Source organism: Bombus vosnesenskii, unplaced genomic scaffold (genome assembly GCF_011952255.1).
Source record: "Bombus vosnesenskii isolate JDL3184/JDL3185 unplaced genomic scaffold, Bvos_JDL3184-5_v1.1 scf7180000013265, whole genome shotgun sequence".
NCBI classification, from domain to species: Eukaryota; Metazoa; Arthropoda; class Insecta; order Hymenoptera; family Apidae; genus Bombus; species Bombus vosnesenskii.
In genome coordinates, this window is record NW_022882925.1 from 4742134 (window position 1) to 4760872 (window position 18739).

The 18739-nt window shown below is 32.6% G+C and overlaps 3 protein-coding genes across 7 annotated transcripts; 1 reads left to right on the forward strand and 2 right to left on the reverse strand.

The window, feature by feature from the left end:
• Positions 1 to 349: 349 nt before the first annotated feature.
• On the reverse strand, positions 350 to 2557 carry LOC117243221 (intraflagellar transport protein 46 homolog). The gene is made up of 3 exons (XM_033510510.1): positions 1888 to 2557; positions 1535 to 1726; positions 350 to 1384 (listed from the first exon to the last, which is right to left on the reverse strand). Exons 1-3 carry the CDS (start codon positions 2100 to 2102, stop codon positions 808 to 810), a joined length of 984 nt encoding a protein of 327 aa, XP_033366401.1. The 5' UTR covers positions 2103 to 2557; the 3' UTR covers positions 350 to 807.
• Positions 2558 to 2624: 67 nt separating this feature from the next.
• On the reverse strand, positions 2625 to 10128 carry LOC117243223. 4 transcript variants are annotated; one of them, XR_004495415.1, is made up of 4 exons: positions 5339 to 5460; positions 4283 to 4488; positions 3113 to 3682; positions 2625 to 2907 (listed from the first exon to the last, which is right to left on the reverse strand). XR_004495415.1 is itself a non-coding variant. In XM_033510511.1 (3 exons), the coding sequence occupies exons 1-3, from the start codon at positions 5432 to 5434 to the stop codon at positions 3352 to 3354; spliced, it is 633 nt and encodes a 210-aa protein (XP_033366402.1). In that variant the 5' UTR covers positions 5435 to 5460; the 3' UTR covers positions 2625 to 3351. The 4 variants fall into 4 exon arrangements, 2 of the variants coding, with proteins under 2 accessions (XP_033366402.1, XP_033366403.1); XR_004495416.1 differs by lacking the exon at positions 2625 to 2907 and adding exons at positions 9122 to 9196; positions 9289 to 10128 and having other exon boundaries at positions 3546 to 3682; positions 4257 to 9056; XM_033510511.1 differs by having other exon boundaries at positions 2625 to 3682.
• On the forward strand, positions 7471 to 17139 carry LOC117243217 (sodium-dependent nutrient amino acid transporter 1-like). 2 transcript variants are annotated; one of them, XM_033510501.1, is made up of 9 exons: positions 7471 to 7557; positions 8239 to 8364; positions 8965 to 9205; positions 11416 to 11653; positions 14016 to 14390; positions 14924 to 15290; positions 15714 to 15990; positions 16569 to 16663; positions 16852 to 17139. In XM_033510501.1, the coding sequence occupies exons 1-9, from the start codon at positions 7546 to 7548 to the stop codon at positions 16987 to 16989; spliced, it is 1869 nt and encodes a 622-aa protein (XP_033366392.1). In that variant the 5' UTR covers positions 7471 to 7545; the 3' UTR covers positions 16990 to 17139. The 2 variants fall into 2 exon arrangements, with proteins under 2 accessions (XP_033366392.1, XP_033366391.1); XM_033510500.1 differs by lacking the exon at positions 7471 to 7557 and adding an exon at positions 8020 to 8138.
• The last annotated feature ends 1600 nt before the right edge of the window (positions 17140 to 18739 follow it).

Here is an 18739-nt window from a genome sequence, read left to right on the forward strand (position 1 = left end):
TTCGTGAAACTGGAAGTTTGTTATTTGGATAAGAAAATGCACAAGCGCCTCCTACGAGGGAGGTTGAAATATTTGAAATTTCATAGTATGTATTAAAATTATTGGAAGTAGGAATAGAAAAGAATGCATTCTGTAAGATAAAATGTGTGATTATATAGTAAATGTAAGGAAAGTAGTAATAAGGAAAAGATGTATGATATAAAATTTCCGGTTTTAGATTGAGCAACAAGAAAAATTGAGATAAATTCTTATTTTCCTTTCACTTGTCAAACATTTCTCTTTGATCATAATGTATTATGTACTTGACATTGTTTAATATGTTGTGTAAATGATGTTGTCATAATCGAAATACTTTTCCTTTTATATATAATTAATCGTAAATCAGTGGTCTCTGATTACATTATCTAAAATGGTAGTTGCGTAAATTGGATGTAAATTCTTTCCATTGAGTGGAAACATGGTATTCAGATTATATGAAAGTAAACTCTTACGTTCGTTATTATTGTTAACTATGTATAGTGATTTACAATTGATAGAAATTATTATTCTTCATAAAATAAAATTGATAATCAAACCTCCATTATAGATAACAGTATATAAATAGGGAAATATGTTATTCTTATTTTTTTCTATCATATACATATATACAAGTTTAAAATACATTCCTCGTACTTTGAGCTATTCTAGATACAAAATAGCTATCAAATTCTTATTTCAAGTAATAATTACGAACTAAATCAAATTAAATTTAGTGTAAAATTTCCCTATTTATATCCTCATCACAGTACGTTTAAACCTTCCTTACAATTAATATTTCTGCGCTCTGACATTTCGAACTTCTAAATAAAGCGTGAAGAGCACATGTAATGCCTCCAATCTCATGCTCTCTTCCGATGGTATATCCAAAAGATTACATATAAGATCGATAAGTTCTGGTAGTTGACAGTCCAATTGCGTGAAATTCAATTCAACTTCGTTAAGCTTGTCCTCAACTTCCGGTGGCCATTGTTGAAGCAACGAGTCGATGTCTGGCATCGGTTTCGTTAAGTTAACTGCGGGAGCATGTTTGCTTCTGTGAAGCTGATTTATATCCTCGATCCACTTCTCGATTGACTTTCCATTTTTTTCTGCATCTTCGATTCTTTTAACCACCGTTTGTCTCGCTCCTCCTCCGCTTCGTAAATGATTACGAAGTTGAAGATGAAGGACAGCTGGATCAGATTGATTGGTGCAAGGCTCGTCCAAAACTGTTAAACCGATTTTGTCTTCTATGCCGTCTGGTCGCGGGATTTTGATAAAAGCGTCTATGTCACCTACTGCTGGGATGTAATCGGGGATGAATGGTATGAGTTTGTAATTTAATTCGATCTTTTGCGGAGTATACCTGATGAAAAATAAATAACACAATTATCATTACGTCAATTACTATTACTATAAAAGAATTGAATGGTAGACAAGGTATTTTGCAGTAGATAGGAGAACCTTTAAGAGACAATAAAAGATTGACGGATTAAGAAGGCGTGATCGACGATACCTCATTATGTTTTGAAATAATTCCTTCATCTCAGTGGACACCTCTAAATCCTCGAAATCCTTGGGATTATAAATTTCAATGGGCTGAGCGTTGCTCGTTCCTTGAATATCATCATCATCGCTTTCTTCACTGTCTGATGGATCACTATGAATTCCCATGGATTTCCCAAAGCTGTTATCACGATCCGAGTATCTGTAAATATTTTATTGCGAGAGTTTTAAAGAAAATATAATTTTCATTTCATTTGTAATCTTGCGATCGAAGTAACAAAATTACAACTATAGTAGGTGAAAATTCACATCTATTGATGTAATTATTAAAGAATTGTACCAATTAATCTTTGATTGAATTACCTTCGAAAATTGAATTTTTCGCGAGGTGAATTTATTCCTATAGCACTTCGGCTCTCGTTCATCGCATGTTGTCTAGGTCTCCTCGAACTGGAAGGCCTACGACTCACTGGACTTTGTATCTCCTCAGCGTTTCGTACCTCGATACTCTCGTCGAATTTCGTGAACGCTGATATATCATGTATCTCTTCTTCGTCGCTGCTATCTTTGATATCCATTGTTCGAAAATGATTATCCGTTTCCTTGAAAGATTCAGAACGATTTCCCGAGGAAACAATTATGTGAAATTGTTGATAGGAATCGGTGTTTCAAACGAAGATTGTTTTGATTTCTGTGCCTTGGCTGTTTCCATGGTTTCGTCGTGGATCGATGAGCGCAGGCTTGATTATTCTCATCAAACATATTTTTATGAATATTCGTATTTTGCGCGCAGGCGAGATTTGTTTGTTTATATAATTAATCATCTATAATAACAATATGCGGCTTATATTTTTCTATATCAGTACAATATGTTAGACAGAAATAGAAATAATTGACAGATTATCGAAACGGATGCGCGAGCAATATTTCCTAGAAACGAAATCATTTTAAGCCTGCGACATCACATTAGTATATGGTTTTTATAACCGGTAATATAAAAAGCTTAGTGACATTTATCAGATACAACTGTCTTTTTTTAATCGATAATGCATCCAATAAAAATTAATATTTCATCTTTGACGAAATCAATCGGACAGACATGAAAAATCAAACGATATTTATTCGTACAACAAACACTGCATATACAAACGTCACGTTATACAATAGTAACAAATTAAACGACGAAAGAAATAAAATCTCAAGAATGTAAATAAAATTTTATACGAATCAATGTATAAAATTCATGTAAATAACAATTCATCCTTACAAAAACCAATTACTGAAGTTTCCTTAGAATAAAATACGTTTTACAAACTTGTACACTTAGACAATATTAACATCTTAAAAATAAAATTTCAAAAATCTTTGTAAAACGATATATCTCTGAAAAAATGAAAATTGTCTCGTGAGATAAATCAATTAACATAGCTTAAATAAATTAAAAAAGAAACAGAAAGAAGAGCGAGAGAGAAGTAGAAATGGCAAACAGTGATCTGCGATGGGTATTAATAAACATAGAGGTATTCATGCTTAATCATTTGTTTCAAAGCTCACGTCGAAAATTGATTCTTGAGAAATGATTCATTACCTGCGCTCTTTCGATAATATTAAACCATCGTTAGTTGCCTGGAATGTTAAACAGTCGAGGCACATAACAGTAACATCGATGTTCACTATCCTTATCATTAGTTGTGCATTTTGTTTCAACATTTGGATGCAAATTTTGATGAATAATTAAATTCATTTGATTTTTTTTCACGTTGTCCAAGTTTTCTGCGCATTCTTGAGGTAGATGAATGAAAATTTCAAAAATTATTATAGTTCTTGCTATACAGGATATTTTCCATAAATATGGCCGCTTCTTGTCCGTCTAATCAACCATTTTTGGTTGTTTTTATGGAATATTTCACGAGTGGTTTGGGTACTTTGACAATTTTGTGGTTGGCTCATGGTTAGACCGAAAATCGATTTCTTTGGAATCCTTGTGGTTCGTTTTTCGCTACAGGAACGAACCCTGATTATGTCTTCCTCGGAGAAATTTCTCTTTGAAATTCGTCTGCGCGGTAATATCGAATCGCCGCAAGCGTGGGTACAGTTTGTCGTATTGGAATTCGTGTTTGAAACGCAGAATGAATCCTGTGGGTGATCTACTGTGACTCTACAAATAAATTGGAAAAATTAATACTTGCACACTGAAAAGATTTTGATTCTTTTCATTTAATTGGGGTTATGTAGGATAGAGCAATTCTATTAGTTCCTCTTTTTGCTAAGTGGAGTTGATTATACATATAGATGATTAGGAAGAATGCCTGTCTAATTTCTAAAAATTAAAAAGTTAAAAACGTTTTACTTAACCCTATCATTATATTTAGATCTATGACCCGAAACGAAAATTACATTTAAATAAATATTACTGAGATATAAATAGTATTTAAATATTTTGTACTAGTATTTGGTATATGCATTTACTATTTTCTGTGTATTTCATACTCTTCATGAATTAGGTATTTCAGAAATTGAAAAGAAAATATTTCACAGAATATAAGCGTGAAGAATAAGTCAGCAGAACAGTAGGATTAGTTCTTACGCGTCCTTGTACCCTAATATTTTTCTGCCATTTAATTAATCAAATGACTCTATTCCCACTAGACTAGCAAAAATTTCAAATTAAAATGACAATTTCGCGATTATCCATTTCCTTTTCCTGTTGCATCAATCACTATGATAATTACCATAATAATTCATTGTATAAACTAACGTTTCTATTCCCACAGGTGTAAAAAGTTGGTTTTCATCCTTTTCATACTTCGACGCGAGAACCACGAGGAGAAAAAGAACGGCACAGATAACCGAAAAAGCTACGACATCTGTCGTAATATTCCTCAACGTGACACGAAGTTTCGTATCCGAAGAATCGAAGTTGTCGTTTGTTGCCATCCAGAAGACTTTATAGAGAATCACATCCTAAAACAAGAGCAACGTTGACATTTTGTTTTGAGGCACACATCGAATTTGTGATTTATCTTTTGTCTAACATATACAACATACTGGTTTTAAAGCACGGAGTTCATTATTTTAAGAACTATACGTGTGTAAAGTTTATGCATATTGCAGTGTTTACTTGGAGACATACATGATTTATTACATCAAGGGCTCGATTAACTATCAATTGGTGTCATTTTGTTGAAGTTGACCTATAAGACTTTCAGATAATTTTAGAACAATTTACTCTAATTTCTATTACATAGTCTACATCGTAAAGTAGTCATCAATGACATTTATCGAGAATATATAAAATACAACATAAAATGCAAATCAAAGACAGATAGATGAACTAGATATAACAAATCTTAAAACTAACCTTCGTGACTACTCATAACACAACAATATCAATGAAAAGGCAACAGAATGAATTGATATTGATTTGGGTTAGGTTTCATTAATATCATTAAGAATCATATTGGTGTCAGATGTAAGTAAATCAGCGAAAGATTAGATGCGCAAGAGAGGTTGGTATCATTTGTTGTTGATGACTTTATCGATAAAAGTCAATATGGTATCCAAATAAACTGTGCAATATATACAAACTTTATATACGCATAAGTTGTAAAATAATGATTTTTGGATTCCACTTATGATATGATAAATAAGGGTCATAAATTTGGTATGTCCCACACAAGCGCGACGTTATTTTCTTCTTCTTAAATACTACAGAAGAATAGCTTTTTTAATTTAAGTAATTTTTCTATCATACTGATTGACATCTGGATGTTCCGTTGTTCCTGTAATAAGGAGGTTAATCACGCGATCTTACTCGTAAGTATATGGAAACTTGACGGATTATCAACCGCACGAGATAATAAATGTCACTCAGGTTGTCCATCATCGATTGCCACTGATTGATCATCATAATTCGATCGTAGGTTCCCTCGTCTTCTCGTGGATACAGTGGAAATTTGTCCGACTATCTTTTGCCAGAAAAATCTCACATTGCTCTACCTACTGCCCAGAATTTGACAAAAGCTTCGCGATTCAAGATTACACTGTCATTTGTTATAGAAATCGATATAGGAAATATTATAATATTCAAGAGATATTTGTATATATAATAAATCTAAAATAGCATTGTATAAACTAAACCTAACCCATAGAGGTGCATGTGACCTCAAATAAATGAAATAAAAGAATTATATTAGAGAAAACAAAATTTGATGTGAATTATGCATATGTTATTTTAAGAAGATTTATAATAAAAATATTGAAATCTTATCATTGATTGTCGATTTATACTTTTGCATATAAAGTAACCTCGTTTGCCAGACGTCCCGTTTTACGTCCCTGTATAAAGGATGTTCTAAAATATATTGTTAAACAGATATCGAATTGCAGCTATCTTGACAGATCTACCTAAAAATTTAGAGGAAAGAATATGTGAGTATTATATATACTCCGTATCTGACATATATAATTTATAAAGAAAGAATAAGTGAGTATTATATATACTTCGTATCTGACATATATAATTTATAAAGAAAGAATTTTTAACTCTATAACTAAAATTTTTAATTTATGAACGAAAGTGAAATTGACGAGATAAAGTCATGAAATTTCAAACACGTCGAGAGAATCTTCTGCGTAATCGAAAAATATCACAGTAATTCCCACTAATCTAAATTATCAATTCACGTTTATCGCATATGTGTAAGCAGGCAAGCACGTGTCAGGTATATTTGGTTAGCATCTTTCACAAAGCACACTATGTCCAAGATTTTCGTTAACAAGAGTCTATGCTTCCATAACTTCTTTATAGCTTCTTAACTTTTATTTTTTGCCTTCTTCCCTATTTTAACTTTTTCGAGGTATCATTTTCACTTTCATAAATAGGTTTCATTTCTTCCTTTCTTGTCTTTTCTCAATATTAAATTATTTGAGAAATTAAAAAGCTAAAGGAAAAATTTTGAACATCCGATAAAGCAGACAGTGTTGTGTGCGTTTTATGGTTGCACCGTTTTTTTGGCCTATTCTATGCTGATCTATCTACGCTGATAAAGGAACAAGCTGATTACGATTCTTTATCGTTGAATGAAGCTTTGAGGCTTACACGTTCGAGGAATGATTGTTGGATTACCCGATTTTATTGTCCTGAATTCATTATGAACCGTGATATCAGATCAATAAAATTTATCGATAAAGTGACATTATTTAGTAAACTTCAAATAAAGGGAATGTTTTTACTTAAAAATTACTTCAATGTGAAAATGACGTGTTATTTATGGAGGCTTTGCTTCTTCAGAATAAACTCAGTATTATGAAAATTGTACCTAAAAAGAAATGATAAGGTATAATAAATTGTTAATGTTGACAAGAACTATGAAAATAAGGAAATTCTTAATTAATTTATCTTACACTTATTTCGCAAAACCACTTCATTCGCTGTTATAAAAGTTCCATTACATTAATCAAACGGAGACAAAAAGTTAAATAAGTAAAAAGATATAAAACATTAATATTTATCAAAAGATAAATAAAAATAAGGAAAAATGAAGCACTTCTTACTGAAAGATACTTTATCATAAAATTAGTATTTCAATTAGAGAGAATGAAGATTTAAAAAACAACTATCCTTTCCATTTAAAGAATTCTATAAAAAGAAAAAAGTACTTCTCAAAGAAATCAGAAATTGTTATAGTTATTGAGAAAGAATTTGAAGCTAGAAAACTCAACAAATCTCAAACACTGATTTTTTGTTTTGAGAAGTACATGATACAGTTTTTATGGCTTGAACGTGAATATACTCAACAACGTGCGATACATGCTACATCGGTATCGTGCATAAAACACCTTGACAAAACCAAGATGAAGTTCGTGCTACGAAAGAGAGCGTTTACTAACGATCGTACGTATCTAATCTACTCGCGCGCTAAAACTCAGTTTTACTTTGCACGAGTCGCGATCAGTCTTGTTCGAGCTAGCTGATCGAGCATCCTTCAACAATCCCATTTAAAAGTATCCTTATGACAAATGTCATTAATAGTAAGAAACTATATTCGAAAAAATAGGTTCTTTAATTTAAGTTTACTTTAGTTTTGATTAATCATTTTATTAATAATTTTTCGATTTTCTGTCTTCTTTTTTTGTTTCGTCGATCTGGAAGAAGGATTTATTTATCTTTGCTATTCTTAATATTCTATTTTAGTATTCTTCTAATTAAGTTACGAGTATTCAAATTTAATTCTTATATTATCTATTATTCTTGTATTATTAAACTTACTATTTTATTATCTTTCTCCCAATCCAGTGCCCAAATTCAATTTTTATATCGTTTATTATCCTTTTGCCGTTAAACTTGCCATGTATTTTATTATCCTTTCCAATCTCAGTGAAATGTTTATTTTCATAATGAAGTGAAGTGAATTCTTGAAAAATCTGTGATAAGTTCTATGTTTTGATTTCGTTACATGTGATGATTGATAAATAATTTTTATGAACTGCTAGGAAAGTAGTGATCCTCCTTTAATATCATTAGTGGTGGAATAGAATATTTGTAGGATAAGAAATTTGGAGATTCTTGGGAATACTCGATGACGATGGAGAAGATCGAGAGTGGAACTTATGTGAGAGATTTTATAGCGACTAGGATTTTTGAGTAATCCGGAGTAAATTTTTGAGTAATTGCGAGTTGAAATTTTCAATTAACGAGTAGAATATTTGCAGAAGAAAAATGGCTACGCTAACGAGGCGTTCCAGATGGAAAATATTTACTTGGAAGGAAAAGGGAATGGTGAAAAATCGAAAGGAGAACCTGACGTGCAACAAGTAACATCGGAAAACAGTCCTTCTGTATGTGATCAATTTTTACTATTTTTCCGATCGATTTAAACGATAGGATTTCGCTTCTTAACATTGCGTTCGTGAAACAAATTAGAAGAACTTGGTTAATATAGTTTTTTGTCATTGTTTTCTTTTGAAATTTTTAAATCTCTGAATTTGGAACTATCGAATCTTGTAACTTTTTGGGTTCCAAAATTTTCGAATTGTTGAACGGTAGGATTTCGGAAGTTCTGATTTTTGGAATTTTTAAACTTCTATAGTTTGGAATTTTCGAGTTTTGAAACTTTCACATTAAAGTTATATTAACTATAGAATTTCCGAATTTCTGAACTTATAAATTTTTGGATTTTCGAATTTTCTCTGAAATTAAATCTTGTATTAATTTCAATTCTCACAAATAAATAAACATTTACAGTCTAATATAAAACATTGAACCTTTGGCGAAGCAGAATATTTTTAATAGTATTTATCTATAATTATTGAGATTTTCATTCGAGGTCTCTTTCTATCATTATTCTGATTAACATATACTTGCTAACTACTTATCCCAATATTACGCCACTGGATGATGATAAAACCAATTTGCACATCACTTCTTCTTTTCCTCAGAGAGCAGAATGGGGAGGTGGTCTAGAATTTCTAATGGCTTGCATCGCTGCTTCCGTTGGTCTAGGAAATGTATGGAGATTTCCTTTCACTGCCTATGAAAACGGAGGTGGTGCATTTCTAATACCTTATATAATCGTGTTACTCTTTGTCGGCAAACCTTTTTACTTTTTGGAAGGAATCCTCGGTCAATTTACCAGCAAATCATGCGCGAAAACCTGGGCCATGGTACCGGCTATGAAAGGTAATGTATTAATGAGTAGATTGAGGATTTTCATTAAACTTTGTATCTTTGCAAATATAATTGGAGAAATGAAATATACTTACATAATATAAACATTTGTTCCGTCCACGTATTATACGCATAAAATTTGTGTAGTTTAACTCTACGTGATTATAGAAACTTAAATCGTGCGTTGTACTGCATCCGAAAAAGTGTATAAATCAATTTGATATAACGTAAATAATGCGTAAGTTCATTGTATCGTCGCAGAATATTTGCGTAAAAAATATATACTTTCTTACAAATGTATATCGAAGTTCAAATTACATAAAAAGGAAAGTCGAGGGTCCAATTAGCCAGATACAACTGCAGAAGTTCGTATGCTAATGCTCTTAATTAATCTTTTTCACTAACGAAAATTTGTTCGATTTATGGGTAGGACATTGAAACACTATCGCCACATAATGGTGAAAAACCGAACTAAACATTATTGCTATCCTTATTACACATTATCGCTCTCTTTGTCTGACGCGAGTACATACAGTGGCGGAAAAGAAATTTATACCATAAGAAATATAAAAATACACCATAATTTTACAGAATGGAATTATATTTAATAAGAGCAATGAATAAATATACAGTGGGGTCTCGGTTATTCGAGGCACATTTAACCGAAGTTCCGTATTATCCGAGGTGCTTTGAATTTTACCATAACATTTTTCTTTTCGAAATTTTAACACGAAGAGTACGAAAGAGTAAATAGTTTCGTATTGTGTAAGCATCTTATCAAACTTTTAACCGATTAAATAATTAATTAAATCTATACACATCTGCAACATTGCATTATCAAGATGTTTTTTCTGATTTTATTATGTGATTTACGAACATTGATAGACTTTTACGTATTATCAGAGTTTCTGATTATTATTATACGATAGAATAGGTGATTGTTATCAATATGGTAAAAAATTGTTAGCATAAAAGTTACACAGTGTACACAATTCAAAACTTTCTTGTGACCGCCACTGTATGTCTGTCCTTGTCGCACAATACTGTCCTCTTTCTCTATGGTCACTTCGGTGTTGCCCTCTATTGGAGTTGGCTTGAATTGCGTAAAAGCAACAAGAATATATATATGTAAGTAAATGGAATGTGCAAGGTGGTATCTAAGGAGGTGTTAGCTAAGGAGCATGCTACTATTCGACAAGGACAAACTTATGCCATGTGTAAGACAAGAAGCGCATTACTGTGCAACAGGGGCAGATACAAGGAAATTCCCCATCTAATTTATTGAATATTCGTTAATTGCTTTTCTTTCAGGAAAGAATTCGTCCACTTTTGGAATTGTATAATAAAGTCGTGTAATAAAGATCCCAACGCAACGAATTCTTACACAGGATTTTGTAGCGGAATTTTTGTTCAAATAGTCATTAACAATTATCGCATGGAGTCGTTGCATAAGAGTGAGACCATGCATTTTCACAGAATTCACGTTATACGTAATTAATTTATGCATGAACTCTTATGTATGAAGAATGAAGTACAAGTTCTAAAGAAGCCTCCACGGAATGTAAATTAATCTTCGCATAAAAGTTTAATATTAATATTACTAAGAAATCGGGGATATGTATCGCAGTAGGCATGCCACTTGTTACGATAATTGTTAATAGCTAATTAATTATTTATTTTAGTTTCATTCGTTTGTTATAGATCAATGAATATATATATAAAAGTTCTACCTTTTTTTTATAGAGATTCTGCAAAATAACATGCAGATATACAGTAATCTGCAACTGCAATAATAATTAGTGATTGATTAAATAAATATTCAGTTCTAAAATTGTTTGGGAATATTACTTGCAACCTGATATTTATTTTACAATTCCAAAGCTGTATTAATTTATTGCAGGGAAAGGATAATTAATGAAAATACATAAAGTTAAACAAAAAAGTATTTCTGTCCTTGACGCGGCATTATGCTGTACCAGGGTATCGCTGCTTGCACATTCTGTTAATGTAGTTGATATAATTAATTTCCATATTTCTATAAATTTGGCCGAGTTTTCGCCGGAATTATTAAAAATTTCTTTACGAAAAGTTATTCAAGGTTACAGAAAAATATGTGAGAGTTCACTTACAATTATTCCAATAATTTCTTGCACAATTGACAAATATCTTTTAATGCTTCTTAGAATAAAAATCGGATATTGTTGATATAAATGTTGTCTTAGGTTTGGGATACGGCCAGGCAATCGCAGCATTTTCCGTTGTCACTTGCTACGGCGGTTTAATGAGTTTAACACTTTACTATCTGGTGGCTAGTTTTCAATCTGAACTACCTTGGTCTTTTTGCCGGGAAGAATGGAAGGATCAATGCATTGACACAGTTCCGAAGGACGTAAATAGGAGTACACGTTTGTTGCACGACGATAATAGAACTCTTCGCAGCTCTGCAGAACTATATTTTAGGTTCGTTAACCTTTCTTAATCACAGATTTTAATTACTAATTATATCACTAACGTGATTAAAACATTTCCATGAGAAGTCAATGCTTAATGCTTAATACTCGAAGCAAAATACTCAACGCTCAATATTCAATACTCAAAACGCAATACTCAAAGTCCAGTACTCAATATGTTTGCCACCGATAGACTATCTCACCGATAGACACATCCTTTGAACAGTTATGTCATCGACGCCTCGTAGCTCGGCGATTTCGAATCGCCGGTTTATTATCCACTTTCCAAACGTTCACTCAAGCACCCTGCCGATGATCCTACCGAATTCTGAAATCCTTACGGGTTACGGCCGGTAAGCGACAATGCATTTTCTTAATGACTTTGAGACAAAAAATTTGCTGTTATTTAGCCTTACTATAATTTATGAATTACCGAATGAAGGTAAGGCTAAGTAACGGCAGGCTGGTTGTCGTAAAATCGTCAAAGCCATGCATGTCGTTAAGAAGTATGTATCTACTTATTCCCTACGAAAAACAGATGTCCGCTTCAGATGGCAGTTTCTCAATCTGTAGCTAATTCGTGTTTAACTGCTACTCCATGGCCAATGCCCAATAGACAACGTCTAATGTTCGATTCTAAATGCTCACAATAAGATGGCATTCGATGTTTCAGGTTGATGATAAAGTAGCTGCAAAAGGATTTCAGTACTTTTGTTTTCGAGAAATTATTCAAGAAATGATGTTCTTGCTGCAGCAGTTTCTTTTGTTTCGAGTATTTTCAGTTTGCAAGTTTTACTAATATGCAGAACTACTATAATGAATGAAAATAATAAGAAATTTATGAAAATAAATTGTAGAAATTTATTTCTTATTATTATTAAAGAAAACATAATATGTTGGTATTAAAGGAATTTATAAAGTACAATATATTTAGAAAGAACTTATTAACTTCTCGAAAATAGACGACAAGGCGCTCAAGTCCTTTAGATTCATTCTCTGTTTTACCATCAATCTAAAGCATCTAATGCGCATACAGTCAACTCACTCGAGGTTTCTTAGTTCATTCGCATCCTTGTCATTGCTTAATGACCAATGCCCAATCCGAGCCTTGGTCCTTTCAATCCTTCTAGAATCTTTTAATCTTTCCTTTCACGTTTCTGTGTAATTTACTTTAACGTTTCCATGAAAAAGTTGAACGTGACTTACCGCCAGACGTACCGACTAGCACTTCAACCCCGAAAACACACATTCAGAATTTACCGTTACATGCTTGTGGCATCTTCTTACGACAAATAAACTCATATACAATGAAATTAAGAAATTAACGAAAAGTGGAATTATCCAATTTGTCTTTCACGAGGTTCAATTTATATCTTTCTATTTTTCTTCTTCCAATCTTCTTCCTTCAATGTGTAATTAAGTGTTAATAATGAAATTAAATTTAATAATAAATTTCCAAGTTAATCAATTGATAAATTCAAGAAAGTTAAATGAATTAGTTGTTACGTCCCGCGATTCGCACGATCCGTAGCGCAAATGTAAAATTGATAATTTCTTCAAATCAATGTAATTTAAAACGTTTATTTGAAACCATGTTTACAGTATTTGAAGTGAAAGGCAGTTAAAGCGGCTAAAAGCTACATCTTGCGGAAACTTATCTAACCATGTTTTTATATTTACTTAGTTATGTTTCTATAACGATATTAAGATAATTTAAATTGTAACAAAGACGGCAGCTGAACAAGCGTTGAGGATCTTCCCAAACATTTTCAGAAGAAAGACCCCGACATTGTTTTATCTCCGATGGATATAAATGTAGCGACTCAGAGAAGTCATAATGAAAATATTTCCGTGCGTTAATCGAAAGAGAATATTTAACGTTCGTTTATCGAGCATATTAATTAATTACCGTTCGTCAGCCGAATAATTACTATTGTCTATCGAAGAGTTAGTTATCATTTTGTCAACCGAAGAATCATCATCTTGTCAACCAAAGAATCATCATCTTGTCAACCAAAGAATCATCATCTTGTTAACCAAAGAATCATCATTTTGTCAACCGAAGAATTTTATATCCGTCAGTCTGTCAGTCAATTGTCAATATCGAAATCAAGTAAGATTTGAATAAATCATTATATATTGTTAATTTACTTTTGAACAACTTTAATCCTCTCCCGTGCCAGTATTCCCGCACATAGTAGGTTAGCCGAAAGTGGAGCTTATTGCCAGTTGCATTAAACGTCAGTTAACGCTACCATCTCGTTGGCAACTAAATAGAACGTAATATTAGTAATTAATAAATAATAGTGTTAAAATTTAATATATATATGTATGTACATCTTCGTTTAACACTTGATTTGATGACTTTCCAGAAAAATTGTCCTGAACGAATATGACTCCATCGAAGATGGAATTGGAACACCCTCGTGGGAGCTCTCTCTGGGTCTTTTCGTAACCTGGGCGACAATTTTCTGTATCCTGTGTCGTGGAGTGAAAAGTACAGGGAAAGCAGCATATTTTCTTGCCATTTTCCCCTATTTCGTTATGATAGCTTTGTTAGTTAGAGCGGTAACACTAGAGGGCGCAGCCAATGGAATTCTTTTCTTTATCACTCCGGATTGGAACAAACTATGGCAATCAAGTGTTTGGTACGCTGCCATCACCCAATGTTTCTTTTCTCTGTCAATTTGTTTCGGTCCAATTCTCACGTATTCTTCTTATAACAATTTCGGACACAACATACGCAGGTAAAATTCTCAAAACAATTATTTTCATTTATGTGTATAATATTAGGTCGCCCAAAAGTTTCTTTCGTTTTATAAGGAAATAATAGGAGCACAACATTTTGTACATTTTTTTTTTGTTTCAATAGAACAAAATGGATCGTACATAATTCAATAAAATGATCTAAAGCAAAAGATGTTGTGCATTTATTATTTCCTTGCAAAACGAAAGAAACTTTTGGGACAATCTAATATATCGATTATTAGCTTGCAGATGTTTATGCAATTTCACATTTTTATGAACGCAGCTCATAACTGAAGAAACAGAACCGCGAAATAGATTTAATTCACCCACTAAATGTTATAACGGGTAGTACTCTATTTTGTATATTTTATACATTTTTCCATATTACGTATAGTCTACATATCTTTGTACTTTTAAATTTACCATATACGCATAAAAATCCGCAAAATCGACTAATAACAATACACAAATAACTTAACGACTCTCCAATTTTTACCTAAATTTTAATTCTAAATTTCATTTTATTCGACAGAGACGTGATGATAGTAACGACTTTGGACACCTTCACTAGCCTAATAGCAGGATGCACGATTTTCGGCATTCTTGGAAATCTAGCTCACGAAATGGGCACCACGGATATATCGAAAGTGGTCCGCGGTGGTACAGGACTGGCTTTCATCTCCTATCCCGAAGCACTGTCCCAGTTCCAGGTGGTCCCTCAACTTTTTGCCGTCTTGTTTTTCGTGATGATGTTCGTTCTTGGCATCGGAAGTGCCGTGGCCCTTTGCAGCGCCGTTTTTAACATCCTCTGCGATCATTTTCCGAACGTGAAAAACTGGAAGCTGGTGCTCATAGTTTCAATTTTTGGATACTTCATTAGCCTCGTCTATATCACCCCTGTAAGAATATTTTATGTATTTGAAAATATCAATATCAACCCTCCGCCGGCAATACTAGTCTTTTAGTAATGCGTTGTAGGTCTTTGGCCTGATCTCTTATCGTTTTGCGTTTTAATAGAATCTACAAATATTTTGAGGTACTTTGTTACAGTCTCTAATTTACTATACGGGTGATTCTTCGGAAAAATAGATAAAGAAATTTGCCAGAGCTTAGAAAAGCGTAATTATTAATCAGCTGAATTATTATTAATTAAGAATCGAAGAATAGAAAAAGCCTAATTACTAATACGAACAATGTCTTTTCTTCTAATTTTGATGGAGTGAAAAAGGGGAATATTTACAAATTTTGTATAGTTATATACATATATTAATTTTTCTCGAAGAATAGAATTTTAAATGACAAAGAAAGTTTAATGATTCAAGGGTGGCCAATGGTTCATAACACTGGTGGATTATTATGGTGGCACATTTGTGGCGATCATCGTCGCTGTTGTGGAAATAGTAACAATATTCTGGATCTACGGTCTGTCCAATTTCCTCAATGATGCTGAGTTCATGCTCGGTTCAAGACCGGCATTTTACTGGAGACTTTGTTGGGCTGTGATCGCACCGTTATTGATGATCTTCATTTTGATCTGTACGATCGTCACTTACGAATCACCCACTTACGACGGCGTACCATTTCCGGATTATGCTTATGGTCAGCAAAATGTTCTCCCTTCTTGTTTTTTCCACATTCAGTTTGAAATAAGATTTTTAAAGAACAATTATTTAACCGCGCCAAAATAAAGTTTTGGATCGACATGTACACAAGTCGAACGCAGTTAACTGTTTAAAGAACAATATCTATGGTGGAAGAATTGTTATATCGTCATATTGTGTCATATTTTTGCAAAAATGAATTAAACCCGGTATTGGGTTATAGTATAGATTACAGTATAAACACGAAGGGTGGCTATTTTCAGCGTCTTTTACAAGTTAAGCAGTTGCGGATTATTGCAACATTACAGTGGCTATTATATTTTTTCACTGTTATCGTGTCTCCTGTCCATTTGTCAAGTCCTACATGTACGATATTATTATACATGTATTATGATACACATATATATACAAAATATGACACATATATTATGATACATCTTGTATAAATGAGTATATACTTTATTAATTACTTTATTTTTTAATATAATTATTATACTTTATCAATTGATATCTAATAATTTTTGAATATATATAATACACTTTATATTAATTTATGATTAATCGAATTTTTGCTAGGAATCGGCTGGTTTCTGCTATTTTTAGGAGTCGTCGCGATTGTTGGCTGCATTTTGCAGAAACTAGTGCAACTAAGATCATCATCATTGATCGAAGTAAGTGTCTGTTATAAACTGTCATAAATTTTCATTCATCCTATATACTGTCAACATTTGTTATTCTTAGATTATATGAAATGGAAATCTGATTAAGCCGATTTCGGTTAAATTGGAAAGATTCTGGAAAGATAGAAAAACTGTGAACCCTCTGAACATTGTTAATAATTGGTACATTTCCTTTACAGACCGTGAAAGCAGCATTCAGGCCTTGCGAAGAGAAATGGGGACCTCTGGATCCTAAGATTCGACTAGAATGGAAGGAATTCGTCGCTGAAAAAAAGTTCCGGCATCGTGGCGGTTGTGTTGAAGCTTTTTTAAAGTAGAAATAAATCGATTCGCACGTCTATATGATTTTATCTCTTTCGTTCATAACTTTTTCTTCATAAATTCCCTAAGACTTTCATCATTTCTCATTTTCATTGTTCGTTCTCAATAAGAAAATGTTTCACGATTTTCGAATAATCAGAATTTAATATCTTGTGTGCAATTTTTTCTACGATAAGTTAACAACAAATTTCCTAAAACACTCGTCGTCTATCGTTTCAGTTTTGTTCGTCCTCAATAATAAAACATTTCATGATTTTTAAATACTGAGAATCTAATATCTTTCGTGTCATTTTTCTAACAGTAAATTAATAACAAAATTCCTCGAACGTACATCGTTTGTCATATCAATTGACCATTCTCAATAATAAAAGGTTTCATGGCTTCTAAATAATCGAAATTTTATTCAGTACCTTTGCCACGATTTTCCCTCCCATAAATTCCTTGTAAATTACGTCATGTGCCACGTTGAATTGTTCGTTCTCTAAAATTAAACGTTCCATGACTTTAAAATAATCGATGCAAGCAAAAAGAAGCCGCATTTATCGTGCAATCGCGTAAAAAATTACAAGGTAAACAGTGGAATCTAATTTCTTACGAGAAATTTCGCAAAAATGATTGGTAGGCCTATAATTAATCTCCATAAAGGTCGTACGCGTAAGCATTCATACAATTACCATAAATAACGAGTCAGCCTGCAAGGAACGTGTTTAAACTCACTGGAGCGTGGACAGTAAAAATCGGAACACTGTGACTTTTCATTCGTCGGTGGTTCTTTTTTCTATTTTCTTTTCCTTGCTGTCTTTACATCTAGATGACATTATACAGAGAAGAATTCCTTTTAAAATTGCCAATGAAAACCAGTCGACTGTATCGTGTAATAGTGTATCTAACAGTCTAGGTTATGTCATGGATTGTTTGACGTGTTCGATTTAAAAAACACTGTACATCACGCGAAACAGATTCTTCTAACACGATTTTTAGATTGTGTACAGTTCTTAGCGAGGTGTCGTTAATTGCGAATATAAACGTACTTCTAGCTTTGCTCAACAAACGTGTCCATTTTTATTTGTATGCGTCTGTGCACAAGATATGACGTGCACTTGTAATCATTGATCACTTTCTGTCGATTGCGTGGGTTCTATGGAGGCCAGATCTTTTGGCTTCTAGACACCCATCGACTGAATTTGAAACATTTCATTAGAGTTTCAATTCGATTAAATTTGAGAAACGATGGTTCGATAGAATTTTGTATTTAGGCGGAAGATCTAGTTTTGATATAATTCCGTATGGTAAGCTACTAATGGTGTACTAAGATTACAAAATCCTGAACTCGCTCGTTTAATTAAATTTGAAAAGTAAGAGTTTAACGGGACTTTTGAATTATGTGGAGATCTCAATTTTAATAGAATTTCATACGGTAAGTTATACGCGTTAAAATTACGAGATCCTGGACATCTACCGTTTGATTAAATTTGGATAACACGAGTTAGTAAAAAATGTTTATTTACGTGGAAATTTACGCGGAATAAATGAAATCATAGAACGGTGGAAAATGGTAATTTTTTGATTACGGATTGTTACATAATCGTAGAAGGAATAAAAAGCTAAGATTATAGAGTGAAATTTTTCTTCTCCTCTTTATGGATAAAAAACTAGAATCATAGAGCGAATTTTTTTTTAGTATTAAAAAGATAGTCGAGGAATGTGCGAGGAATCGAATTTGGAAAAATGCTGCTACAATGTTAT

Excerpts from the sequence above, each read along its gene's own strand:
- LOC117243221 (XM_033510510.1), bottom strand. The coding sequence starts at position 2,102 with ATGGATATCAAAGATAGCAGCGACGAAGAAGAGATACATGATATATCA. Across the intron at positions 1,727-1,887 it reads GAAAAATTCAATTTTCGAAG|ATACTCGGATCGTGATAACA; the intron begins GTAATTCAATCA and ends AAATATTTACAG. Across the intron at positions 1,385-1,534 it reads TTATTTCAAAACATAATGAG|GTATACTCCGCAAAAGATCG; the intron begins GTATCGTCGATC and ends ATTTTTCATCAG.
- LOC117243223 (XM_033510511.1), bottom strand. The coding sequence starts at position 5,434 with ATGATGATCAATCAGTGGCAATCGATGATGGACAACCTGAGTGACATT. Across the intron at positions 4,489-5,338 it reads AAGTTTCCATATACTTACGA|GATGTGATTCTCTATAAAGT; the intron begins GTAAGATCGCGT and ends CTCTTGTTTTAG. Across the intron at positions 3,683-4,282 it reads ACACCTGTGGGAATAGAAAC|AGTCACAGTAGATCACCCAC; the intron begins GTTAGTTTATAC and ends ATTTATTTGTAG.
- LOC117243217 (XM_033510500.1), top strand. The coding sequence starts at position 8,106 with ATGACGATGGAGAAGATCGAGAGTGGAACTTAT. Across the intron at positions 14,391-14,923 it reads TTCGGACACAACATACGCAG|AGACGTGATGATAGTAACGA; the intron begins GTAAAATTCTCA and ends TTTATTCGACAG. Across the intron at positions 16,664-16,851 it reads GATCATCATCATTGATCGAA|ACCGTGAAAGCAGCATTCAG; the intron begins GTAAGTGTCTGT and ends TTTCCTTTACAG.